Source organism: Colius striatus, chromosome 2 (assembly GCF_028858725.1).
Source record: "Colius striatus isolate bColStr4 chromosome 2, bColStr4.1.hap1, whole genome shotgun sequence".
Classification (NCBI taxonomy): Eukaryota; Metazoa; Chordata; class Aves; order Coliiformes; family Coliidae; genus Colius; species Colius striatus.
The window spans coordinates 40059769-40072595 of record NC_084760.1 but is presented as its reverse complement, the minus strand read 5'-3'; the positions used below and the strand labels follow the sequence as shown (position 1 = coordinate 40072595).

Genomic DNA, 12827 nt, shown 5'->3' with positions numbered 1-12827 from the left:
CGGCGTTGGCCTGGGCCAGCGGCGGCTCTGCCCCGGGGCCAGCGGCGCGGGTCACGCACATCACGTGGTTCCGGAGCCCGCCTGGCGCGGCGCGGGGCATGTTGGGATCACATCCGGCCCGCGCGTAGGGCGAAGGCGGCCGCGGCTCGTTCCTTGCCGACAGTGTTTCCCCCGCAGGCGCAGTCTCCTCACCCCGACCGGCACCATGGCGATGCAAGCGGCCAAGAGAGCTAACGTGAGTGCCCTCCGCTGCCCTTCCCGGGCAGCCTGGTGCGGTGGGAAGCTCGCAGGGGGCCCGGCGCTGAGAATGGGCCTGCTCGCTCGCTCTGGGCTCCTTCCGCGTCCCGCCGGCCACGGGACCCTCTCCCCTCTTGCTTGACAGAAACGCGTTACGCTTTTACCGGCGGGGAGTTAGAAAGGGAGGAGGGAAGCACACGGACTCTCTCAGTGGCGTTAGCCCCGAGATTTAGCGGGCGGGCTGCTTCTTGTGAGGTTTGAAGTGAGTGCTGTAAGATTTAACACACAATGTGTTGTTTTTGCATCAGATCCGTCTGCCTCCAGAAGTCAATCGGATCCTGTATATTAGGAACCTGCCGTATAAAATCACCGCGGAGGAAATGTATGATATCTTTGGGAAATACGGGCCCATTCGGCAAATCAGGGTGTAAGTATTTCGGTTTTCTTTGAAGAGTGAAGGGGTTTATGTGCTTTTGCATCAGTATTCCTGTTGCAGTAGGTAGTAGCAACTGGATTCTACAGCTGAAAAACTTAATTGTACTTTGGCAGTATTCCTGTGTGCCAAAGGGAAAACATGATGATGTTTCTCTTAACTGTGAATTCACTAGAAAATAGCATTGCCAGTAGGTAGAGTGGAAAAGCTCAGATCTGGTGTGAAGCTGTTAAAAATAGGAAAGACTCTCATAAGTAAATCTGAAATACAACTAACCTTTTACCTTAACTAAAGGTAAAAGTACAAAAGGCAAGAGATACTTAAAGAACAGGAGACCAGAGCTGTTTCTATTGCTGCTGGATCTATCAACCTGAAACAAAGACCGGCAACAATTCCCTATGTGTTAGGTACAGCTCATCCCTGAGCCATGTAGTCTGTGGATAACGGTAACCTGAGTGTCATTTTGGTTTAAATGCACTGAAGTTATACATATCTGCAGCAAATCAGAGGCTTTTCCTTTAGTTACTTGAAATAGTGAAGACCTGAGCTCTGGTGATCCTTTTTTTGTCCCGAGTACAGTGTGAACTTCCTACTTGGCTAAATACGTGGAATTCTTCCCTAATAAGCATAAAGAAGAGCTAATATTGGATGTTTCTGAAAATATGTAGGTTGGAACAGTGACAGTGGGACATGAAGAAGTAGGATACATCAGGGAATATATCCATCTGCCTGACGTGTCAGGGTGTGTGCACAAGGGGATGGCAGCAGCCTCCCCACTGACCTCAGAACTGCTGATTTGCCTTGTTTTCCATGGAAATACTGTGGCTGCCCCATCCCTGGAATCATTCAAGGCCGGGTGGGATGGTGCTTGGAGCAACCTGACCTAGTGGAAGGTGTCCCTGCCTATGGCAGGGGGTTGAATTAGAAAATCTTTAAGGGTTGGATCCCTTCCAACCCAAACCATTCTGTGATTCTATGAAATCCTAACATTGTCACGAGACAAGGCATAACATGGAACTCCCTCTATAATGACTTTTGTGCTTTGCGCAGTTTTTATCTCATTCTCTTCATTTTTGTACCCATCCTAGTTTGGATGTGGGTGATGTCATTTGTTCTCAGGACTTCTCTTCCTAGCAGCAAGAATGTTCTGGTTAAGTTTACCCATCTTTTAGCTCTTTCAGATGGGTAAGCTCTGCAGTCTCTTGAGCTAGTTTTATGTACCCAGGTGTGTCTCCTGTCCCTCAGGCAAAGGAAATGGAACTCGTGGTCTGAGAGGTGCCTCTGAAGCAGCCTGGCACCAGCAGCGCTCTTTTTACTCTCCTAAATTGACTTTGTGATTTGCCACCAGCTGTAGCCGGTCCTACGGAGACATCTGATGCAGACAGCCATTAACTGCCAGCCCAGGCTTGTCAGATTAAATCAAGCAAGCTAATTGCCTTAATAAAAAAAGTATTCCCAGAAGTATGCCAACCTCTGACAGCAATAGGCTCTGATAGGTGTTGTGGAGAGGTGGATCTCCCTTGGGGAGCATAATGCAGTGCGTGCCTCTGCCACTCAGCACTGTTGTCTCAGATGCTGAACTCGAGGTTGGTGTGGAAAGCAGGAATGGATAGCTAGAAAAAAATAACCGTAGTCTTTTGGTGAGCTTACATTAGTTAATCTCATCTCAAAGAATTATTTCCTGTTTATCTTGTTTAACATTAAAATTGATCTCACTCTGCAGTGGAAACACTCCTGAAACTAGAGGAACAGCCTACGTGGTCTATGAAGACATCTTTGACGCCAAAAATGCCTGTGACCACCTGTCGGGGTTCAACGTGTGCAACAGATACCTCGTCGTGTTGTACTACAACGCAAACAGGGTACGTGCACCTGGGGGGGTTTGGTAGTCTGCAAGCACAGCACTGTGAAAGAAGGGCAGCTTGAAAAGGCAGAAATCTATTCAAACTGGCAGCAGGGATGGGTTGGCTAAATGGTCAGGTTTTCATCTTTTCTTTGGTGATTTCTGTGCGAGAGCTGGTCCTTGTGGGCCACCATGTGCACACTGTTTTTCTGGTGCATGTACGATGGCGGAGGGCAGGCAGGAGCCTGACGGCTGCATCGCTACCACAGGATGTGAGGCCTCCTTGGCAGGTAGAACATCGCCAGCTGTCAACATTCTGCCTGTTCCTGACAGTGTCCTGGGTGGGGTGGGCTCTTCAAGGTTGGGAATCAGGTGATGCTGATTGTGATGTAGTTCAGAGAATCCTAGAATCCCAGAATGGTGGGGGTTGGAAGGGACCTCCAGACATCATCCAGTCCAACCCCATGCTAGAGCAGGTTCCCCTCGATCGAGGGCACAGGAACACATCCAGGCAGGTTTGGAAACCTGCCGAGAAGGAGACTACACCCTCCCTGGGCAGCCTGTGTGAGGGCTCTCACCTGAAGAACAAAGAAGTTTCTCCTCGTGTTCCAGTGGAACTTTCTGTGTTCCAGATTGTTCCTATTACTCCTTGTCCAGTCACTGGGCACTATAGAAAAAAAACAGGCCCCATCCTCTGGACACCTGCTCTTTAGGTATTTCTAAGTGTTGATGAGGTCTCCTCTCAGCCTTTTGCAGGCTAAACATCCCCAAGTCTCACAAGCTTTCCTCATAGGAGAGATGTTCCAGTCCCCTCATTATCTTTGTAGCCCTTTACTTGGACTTTCTCCAGCAGTTCTCTGTCCCTCTGGAGCTGGGGAGCCCAGAACTGGACACGACTCCAGATGAGGCCTCACCAGGGCAGAGTAGAGGGGGAGAAGAACCTCCCTTGACCTGCTGACCACACTCTTCTTGATGCATCCCAGGATGCCATTGGCCTTCTTGGCCACGAGGGCACATTGCTGGCTCATATTTAGTTTATTGTCAACCAGGACTCCCAGGTCTCTCTCTGCAGAGCTGCTCTCCAGCAGGTCACCCCCAGCCTGTACTGGTGCATGGGGTTGTTTCTCCCCAGGTGCAGGACTCTGCACTTGTCCTTATTGAACCTCATGAGGTTCTTCTCTGCCCAACTCTCAGCCAGTTGAGATTGCAGTGATGTTGGTTGTGGTCACTGGGAAATAACATGGCATAAGATGAGAATTTTTTTTTTCTTTTCCTAATTGCAGGCATTCCAAAAGATGGACACAAAGAAGAAAGAGGAACAGCTTAAGCTTCTCAAGGAAAAATATGGAATTAATACAGACCCACCAAAATAAACTGATCTTTTTGGAAAACTGCTTTCCAGCCCGGACGTTGAGCTCTTAACTAACTAGCAATTCTCAATGAAGTCTTGACTTCTGTTTTTTTTTAATTCAGTAAGCTGTAATTTGCATCTCTAGATCTTCACGATAGAATTAAAGAAATGTAAAACATCAGAAGATCTGTTGTGAGGTTCAGTCCCCCTCACTGGCTGTGGCTCTCCGTGCTGCCCTGGTCCCTGCAGCGTGACCCTGGAGTGATTCACCCACCTGTGCTTCCAAGAGCCTCAGCATCACTTGTGTTCTGAAAGTGGAGTGCTTCCACTGATCTCCCTGCCACAGGGGGCATGATGCTGTTCTGTAAGAAAGAAGTGTGGTTTGATCCTCCACCACGCTTCCATATTGCACAGAAATTACAGCCCTTCTCTGTCCAGGACTGTTTGAGGAGCCTGACTCCATTAAGTGCTTGTTGGGTTGCAGCTTACTAGAAACAGAGAGAGCACAGACCTGTGTTTGTAACAAAGTTTCCTTTATAAACTGCAGGAAATTCAAAGGATACTTTAGAATTCTTAATTCTTTTTAAAGAGTGCAGCCGCTTGGGTGACGTCAGCTGAAACACCTTGATCTCGGTGACCGAGACACAACTGATAAGCTGCAGTAGGAGGCTCTTGCTGTGGCAGCGCCTTGCTGAGGGGCTCACCCAGTGGTACACAAGATCTCTGCTACTTGTAGCAGGTTTGTACTGAAGTTAGGGGGAGCAACAAGAATACACCTCGCTTTGCGGTGTAGAGAACCTGACCAAAAGGAGATGGTAGAGGGGTTGCTTTTAATTTTTGATACCTGCAGTGCTGTAGTGTTTTTCAGCACTTGTGCCCCATGAATAAAAATGAGTGTGATGCAGAGCACACATGACCAGTAGATTTTTGGAAGTGGAAAAGAATACTCTCTGCCTGCATCCTGAAGCGGTTGGGAGCCATGTGAGCATTGGTGGTGTCCTGGTCATTGTCTCGGATGGGCTGTTTGACTCCCTCGCCAGGCAATTTCCAGCCAGTGCAGAACGTGGGCAGATGTAAATGTGCTTTGCCTGAGGATTTGTATTATACTGTCAAAATATACTGTCAGTGCATTATACTGTCATAAAGGAAGGTTTCTGTTTTCTTATCTTTGGATTTTCATCAAAATCTGTCACTTCAAGCACCGTGTGGTTCTTGTCTCTCTTTAGGAAAAAAATAAATGCATGTCTCTGTAGTTCTGCTTTTTTTCACCGAGGCTCACTTCACACTGTATCCCTGCCTAAAAGGAAGGGTTACAGGCAGAAGTCACCCACCACCTGCATGTGATGCCACGGGGAGTTTGTAGAGCATTGTCCCCCTACTTACCTGAGTGTTCCCATGTGTTCAGCACCTGCGCTGTGCGTGCTTATGTCTGAGACCTTACACTCCAAGCTGGCCCAAGGGCAGTGGTGACAGTCAGCTGGCTGCTTCAGCCCTGGACAGCAGGGAGAGGTTTTGTGTGATTTCATCTTCAGGTGGGTGCTCAATCCCATCTGGTGCCTGAGGGGGGAGCATCCTGTGGGGGGGCCGGGTCTGCTCTGTCTTCTCTTGGGGATGTGACAGAGCTGCCTTCAGCCCGTGCACTGCAAGGCCAGGGCCTTATGCTGTGGCTTCTCCATACCTGTGTCCTGGCCTTAAAGCTGAAGCTGCTTTTGGCAGCAAGAGGGGGGCCTTGTGGGCTGCAGCAAGCTATCCCTGCAGTCAGGAACAGACAATGGGAAGCTCTGGGCCTGTCAGCAGCCAAGCTGGCATCTCTGTGAAGCTCTGTGGCCAGGCCACTGCCAGCCTTCCCACTTGCCCAGCCCTGAACAGCCTCTCCTGTCAGGTGCTGCTGTGATCCATGTGTGTCAAATGCAGTGACTTGCAGTTATTGTTCTTCAGTGAGCAGTTGCTCCTCCTACTCCAAATAGGTTTTTGGTCTTGCCTGTTGCATTAACACAAATCTGAGTTTCTCAGGCGAAAAACAGATTGCCTTAAAAATGTCTAAATGAATGAAATCCTCCTGGAGGCCTTGCTCATATATTTATGCCTTATATATGTATATGCCACATATGCAGAATCATTTAGGTTGGAGAAGACCTTTAAGATCTTTGAGTCCAGTCACTAATCTGGCACTGCCAAGCCCTTTACTAAAGCTCCCTGGGCAGTATTTAACAACCCTCTCAGTGAAAAAGTTCTTCCTAACCTCTGATCTAAACCTCCCCTGGTACAGCTTGGCAGCCATTTCTTTTGGTCTGTTACTTGTTACTTGGTAGAAGAGCTGCAGCCTCACCAGCACCAAGTACAGGGGGACAATCACTTCCCTGGTCCCACTGACAACACTATTGATACAGACCAGGATGCCATTGGCCTTCTTGGCCAGCTGGGCACATCTCTGGCTCATGTGTAGCCATTGTCAATTAACACCCCCAGGTCCTTTCCCTCTGGGCAGCTTTCCAGCCACACATCCCCAGGCCTGTAGCGTTGCCTGGGGTTGTTGTGGCCCAAGTGCAGGACCCAGCACTTGGCCTTGTTGAACCTCATATAGTTGGTCTTGGCCTGTCACTCCAGCCTGTCCAGGTCCATCTGAAGAGCCTTCCTGCCCTTAAGCACATCTACACACCCATCCAGCTTGGTCTCACCTACAAACTTACATAGACCTGCCAAACACTAGGCTAACTGGGGTCACTGACACCATTTCCTGGGCATTTTGACAGCCCCTTGCTGTAGCAGCAACTGGAGGTGCTTGTTACCATGCCGGATTTATGCTTTTAATAAATAATAATAAATGCTGGTAATAAAATATCAAAGTGCTAATAATGTTGCCCCATGCTGCCAGCCTCGTTTGAAACCATATGCAAATACTGCCTTGCTTCTGTCAACAGCGGAGAGCGTGGTGCTCGCACTGCGGTGTCTGTTTTGATGAGGATTTGATGCTGTTTGAAAAACATATATAAGAAGCAATTCTTCAGGGTAATAAGATTAATAAAAATTCCTTCAATGAATCCTCAAGATCAGCAGCATTTGATTTCTCTGAGAGCTCAGCTGCTGCCTTTCATTAAATATTCCATTTCATACTTTTTCCTCTAGTGCCTGTTCAGGGCTTCGATGTCCCTGCACATGTAAAATGAAATAATAATTTGTACCTGCAAGACAGAGGGAATGGAAATCGAATGCCCGGAGGATTGTTTTGATGAGGCCTGCTCAAGATTTTGTTTGAAATGTAATATCAAAGGACAGGGAAATGAGCTCAGTTATATGAATGGCAGAGAGGGCAGCAAATAAGGCAGATGTTACCAGCCTTGCACTCTGCACCTGTGCTGCTTTTTGTGTGTGCTCACTTCCCATTTAATTTTTCAGGAAGTAGGGCATGAAATTAAGCCTAGAAGGTCATTTTTTTTTCCCAGGGATGCTGCTTGGAAATTAGGAACAAGAGCATATCTGATTATGCAGGCAATGACAGTAAATTTTTTCCAATCCATTATATAGTGGGAATAATTATATGTACTGTGTTGATCGATGATACAATTACATAAATTAACGCATTTGCAGTCAAATAAAGAGTTGAAGATTACATTTCCTTGAAGACTTAATTTCCCTAAGTATCACAAAGCACAATTAGTTTTCCTTTCAGATTTTTTTTTTAAATGAAATTGGCATGAAAAATGTAATAATCTCTCCTTCCAACAAGGTCTCTGCAGAGAAAGGGTGATGGAGGGGGAGAGCTTCATCAACCAGCTGTAATAAGGATTTACGGATGTGGTAATGGCCGGGTTGAACCGCTGAGGGCAAAAAGAAAGTGCACAGTAGCTCTGCAAAGAGAGATGATGAGACTGAAGATGATCAGCCCTTAAAGCCCACTGGGAAAGCCTTGGTCATGGGTGAGAAACCTGGCAGAAGTGGAAGGGCAGAGCGGTGCCCGACCTCTTACTTTGAACACAGCAGAAGATTGCCAGCAGCGTGATCAGGGGATGATGGAGGGGACATGTGGCCATCCCAGGTATGCTGAGACAATTCTTTGCATCACTGTTCACTTTTGAGGCTTTTGAGAAAGGTCCCAAACCAGGGTGGGTGTTAAGAGGATGGGGCCAGTCTTTGTTCTGCAGTGCCCAGCGACAGGACAAGGGGTAATAGGCACAGGCTGGAACACAGGAAGTTCCACTTGAATGGGAGGTGAAACTTCCTTGCTGTGAGGGTGATGTTGCCCCGGCACAGGCTGCCCAGGGACGGTGTGGAGTCTCCTTCTCTGGAGGTTTCCAAACCTGCCTGAATGCATTCCTGTGTGACCTGATCAAGGGGAACCTCCTTTAGCAGGGAGCTGGGCTGGATGACCTCCAGAGGTCCCTTCCAATCTCAGCCATTCTGTGATTCTGTGTAACTAACCTCAACCAAGCTGTGTGCAGAAGCAACTTTAGACATGACCACAAGCATACCAGCTGTGGGAGCTCCCACCTGTGGGTGCTGCACTGCCTCCCTGAGCCGGCTGCTGAAAGCAGCAGACAAGGCAGTGGCAATGGAGACCTGGACCTTGTAAAAAAACCTGGGAGAGCTAGTGGGCATCAAACCCTGGCAGGTCTAATTCCTTTATTATTATCAGGAAATTAGCCTGTCCTAAATAAAAGAGCTAGTGAAATGTGGATGTGCAACCCAGTTGCTGCAGTGATCTGAGATTTCTGACAGAAAACGAGTCCCAAAAGGTCTTTTCTTTCTTTAGAGAGGGGAGCAAGAGACAAATTTACTCCACGGATCCTTGTTGAATAAGTCTGTAAGAGATGGGGTTTATGGGCTTATCAGTTAACAAACTCAAATGCAGTTTTGTGGGTAAAATGAACGTCGAGAGTGAAGAACACGAGCTGTAGTCACAGAATCACAGAATCTTAGGTGTTGGAAGGGACCTCAAAACATCATCTAGTCCAATGCACTTGCCAGAGCAGGACCACCTAGAGTAGGCCACTGGCCAGTTTGCCAGTCCTGCTTTTCTGTGCACCTCTCACCTCCAGGAGGTATCCAGCACTGCTTTGCAGACTGTGCTCATGCTAGGGGTGTTCTTACACAGACTCACAAGAAAATAGCCCAACAAATGTTTGAAATCACTCCATCAAGAAATCCATTAGTTGAAAATTATGTAAATAGTTTAGACCAAAGTTAAATAAAATTAACAGTGTGACCCTGTAATGCTATTTTTTCTTTTTTTTTATGGGAAAGGGGAAAAAAAGCAAGACAAATGTGAGAAATCAAATTTAGGCAAAGCAACACAACAGCACGTTGATCAGGTCCTGCTTCTAAACCCAGGAACTGACAGTCTGCACATTTTTGTGTCTCCAGGGGAGGAACCAGCATTTCATGAATTCATATAACCATCAAAGGAAATAAACATTTCTCAGTCTGGAGTGGCAGGAGCCCATTGCACAGGGTAGGTTTGCAGGCTATGTAAACAGCACCAGAAGATGCAGCCTAAAAAAGACCTGTTGTGTTCAGAGGCCACATCACCCGACAGTTCAGATTTGTTTTGTAATGTGAGTGCACATAATTTTGGCTCCTCCCTGTCCTTTCTCAGCTCCAGTAAGAATTTTACACTAGTTTTACTGTTGTAAAAATGCAGACTTAGACCAGCACTGCGTGTCTTGCAGAAGCATCACTTTCTTTAGTAGCCAAATTTTGGCCAGAGTTGAGAGAACACCAGCAGGGCAGGAGAGACAGAGAGTCAAGAAACCTCTCAGTCTCGGTAGCCCTTACTTGCATGTTCCTGGTACCTCTGTTCCCACAGGGATCTTTCTCTGTGCCATCTGTAACAGAAGCAGCTCATGGAATTATAAGTATTTCATTTAAGAAGAGAAATAATGAACATGAAAAATTATTGTTCAAAGAACTTGTTATACACCAAAAGAAACTCTAGTGACCAGAGGAGAAAAACAGGAAATAGAAATTGTAAAGTATCAAGATTTTTATTGTTTTCTATATATACTTTTAATTCTTAAATGAGACAGTATATTTTAAAACAGCAGCAAGCAGAACGTACAAGTTGAGAAAAGTGGCAGCGCAGGTAACTCTGTTTGGCTAATGCCCCTTCATGTACAAGGTGTACATTGGATTTTTTTTTTTTGAGCACCTTTGTGTGTTGTTTTTGTTTTTTTTTTCTTCGTGGTTTAAGTGTACAGTAAGGCAGTGGTTTTTCAATAAGGAATATATATATATTTATATTTATATATACTTTCAATCATCACCGTGAATTCTTCTTACATGCATATTAAATAAAATGTACAACTTGAAAATGTTACAACGGTAGACACTTTTTTTTTCCCCCAAAGCAAAGCTCCTAATAAAAGGCAAATACAGACAGCACAAAGTTAAAAAAGAGCAGGAAGGCTTTAACGAATGGGAGGGTGGGAGCTGCGGACAGGACAGCTTGAGCAAGCCAGGTTGGGGTTCCAGTGAAGATTCCTCTCCCTGCTGGCAAGGCAAGAAAGGATGGATGTTATTAACAGATGTCTCCAGCCAGCTCCCTCCAGAAGATTCACTCTAACCTGAGAAGCTCCACATCAAAGAGGAGAGTAGCATTGGGAGGGATGACCCCAGGGTGACCCGTGGCTCCATAGGCCATCTCAGGTGTGCAGGTCAACTTTGCTCTTTGTCCTAAGCTCATCTGGGTTTGGGACATTGGAGAAAGGAAAAGAGAAAACAGAAAAAAACACAACAGTATTAGAGGAGGTAAACAAGAACAAATCCCTACATGGCCAAACCCCTCATGGCCAAGAAGGCAATGAATAAGGCCAAGAATGGCATCCTGGGATGCATCAAGAAGAGTGTGGCCAGCAGGCTGAGGGAGCTTCTGCCCTGGTGAGGCCTCATCTGGAGTCCTGTGTCCAGTTCTGGGCTCCCCAGCTCAAGAGGGACAGAGAACTTCTGGGCAGAGTCCAGCATAGGACCATCAAGATAATCAGGGGACTGGAGTATCTTTTGTATGAAGAAAGGCTGCAGAAACTGAGGATGTCTAGCCTGGAGAACACTGAGAGGGGACCTTATCAATGCCGATAAGTACCTAAAGGGAAGTTGTCAAGAGGATGAGATGAGTCTTCTTTCTGTAGCACCCTGTGACAGGACAAGGGGTAACAGGGACAAGCTCCAACACAGGAAGTTCCACTTAAACACAAGGGAAAACTTCTTTGCTGTTCAGATGAGAGAGCCCTGGCACAGGCTGCCCAGGGAGCACGTGGAGTCTCCTTCTCTGCAGGTTTCCAAACCTGCCTAAACATGCTCCTGTGCCCCTTGATCGAGGGGAACCTGCTTTAGCAGGGGGTTGGGCTGGATGAACTCTAGAGGTCCCTTCCAACTCCAACCATTCTGAGATTCTGTGATGGCAGATTAACAGAATTTAGGAGACTTGAGACCATTCGACTCACCTTTCATCTTCAAGCTGAAGCTGCACAAACAGCTCAGATATAGGTCTCCTGATTCCTCTGGCTTCTCACAGCAGTTATTTAAGTTGCCAGAGCCAATCTGGGAGTCACACAATAGCTCTTTAAGGCACACTTTGGTCCATCTTGCCTACACTGGAGCCAGCAGTAGGTATGAGTTCCTTCTGCAGAGTGCAGGATACAGGTAACTCCATCAGCAGGTGTTAGGAAGAGGCTCTCAGTAACCGACAGAACCTGAGCTTTGCTTTCAGGAGAGATCAGTGCTAAAATGCAGTTAGGCTTAGCTTCTGAAAAATGTCCAGCAACATTTTTCCTTCTTCAGCCACCACCAGGGACAACTTCAAAACCATTGCTCAAACACTAATGCTGTAGGCACTCAACTTTCTGCTCTTGGGCAGGTGCAAACACTGATACAATCCTACTTAAAAGAGGTACTTATTTCCCTAAACTTAGGCCACTCCTCAGACATCTCACCTCAGGTGCTGCTTATTCCAGCAGACAGCCCTTTGCCCCTGGGATGGACAGAAATGCTGATTTTCCTCTCTCCAGACTATCTCTGGAAGTAACAGTGCTCATCAGCATTTGAAGTATCAAGATTTAAATCCCTGCCCTTCCAACAGAGTGTTTCGGGGTGGAGCATTCTCAAGCTGCCATTCATGCAGCACACACTGGTGATTCAATATTCACTGGCCAAGAAACAATCTTCAATTTGAAGCAGCGATTTTAACTCAGGCCTCTCTCCTGAGATCGGGCACACCACTGGACTACAGATACTCTCCCCTGTTGAATTTCTTTCAGGTCATATAATATATACCAAAGCTAGAGCTTAGATCATTTCAGGTAGAAGAACAATGAGAATACAAACTTTTTCAACCTTCAGGGAGTATTCAGACCATGGGGCTGAGGGTGTAAGAGCAGCTGACCTCCCCTGATCCCTGCAGGGGTTTGTGTGGGGCAAGCTGGCTGCTGACCTGAGGGTCCCTGCAAGCCAGACAGCTGGTGAGTCACACAGAGGTTTCAGGCATGGGGCAACCTTGAGCTGGCAGAAGTTGAGCGAAGAAATGCAGGTGCTGCTGACATCTGACAATCATTAAACCAAGGTCTGAAAAATCTGTGTGATAGATACAGCTAACTGCCTTCTTCTAAGTACCTTGTGACAATCACTCCCCAAACCCCCTAGACCATGAGGTGGAAGGAGACAGCCACAAGCTGGACTCCAGACAGCGATCCCCTGGGAAGAGTTAGGAGGGCAATCTGTTGCCACACCAATCAGTGGAATGGCTTTTGGCCACTTAATAATTAAAGGGACAGGAATCAGGGAGCAAGAACAGCCAAGGAAAGGTTAAACCACAGAATCACAGAATCTCAAAGGCTGGAAGGAGCCTCAAAAGATCATCTCAGTCCAATCCCCACTACCAGAGCAGGACCACCTAGAGTAGGTCACACAGGAGCTTGTGCAGGTGGAACCTATTCACTCAGTTCACTCAGATCATTCTTGCATTTAAGCACCCA

The 12827-nt window shown here is 47.0% G+C and overlaps 2 protein-coding genes across 2 annotated transcripts in view; one reads left to right on the top strand and one right to left on the bottom strand.

The window, feature by feature from the left end:
• The first annotated feature begins 93 nt into the window (after positions 1–93).
• On the top strand, positions 94–5029 carry SF3B6 (splicing factor 3b subunit 6). The gene is made up of 4 exons (XM_061990027.1): positions 94–235; positions 546–664; positions 2394–2532; positions 3797–5029. Exons 1-4 carry the CDS (start codon positions 206–208, stop codon positions 3884–3886), a joined length of 378 nt encoding a protein of 125 aa, XP_061846011.1. The 5' UTR covers positions 94–205; the 3' UTR covers positions 3887–5029.
• A 4797-nt stretch (positions 5030–9826) lies between these two features.
• Positions 9827–12827, bottom strand: part of FKBP1B (FKBP prolyl isomerase 1B) — a 47532-nt gene continuing 44531 nt past the window's right edge. The window contains exon 4 of the mRNA XM_061990215.1: positions 9827–10543. Within this exon, the coding sequence (XP_061846199.1) occupies positions 10415–10543 (129 nt within the window). The 3' untranslated portion in view covers positions 9827–10414. The remainder of the gene's footprint in view (positions 10544–12827) is intronic.

Excerpts from the sequence above, each read along its gene's own strand:
- SF3B6 (XM_061990027.1), top strand. The coding sequence starts at position 206 with ATGGCGATGCAAGCGGCCAAGAGAGCTAAC. Across the intron at positions 236-545 it reads AAGCGGCCAAGAGAGCTAAC|ATCCGTCTGCCTCCAGAAGT; the intron begins GTGAGTGCCCTC and ends TTTTTGCATCAG. Across the intron at positions 665-2,393 it reads CCCATTCGGCAAATCAGGGT|TGGAAACACTCCTGAAACTA; the intron begins GTAAGTATTTCG and ends CTCACTCTGCAG.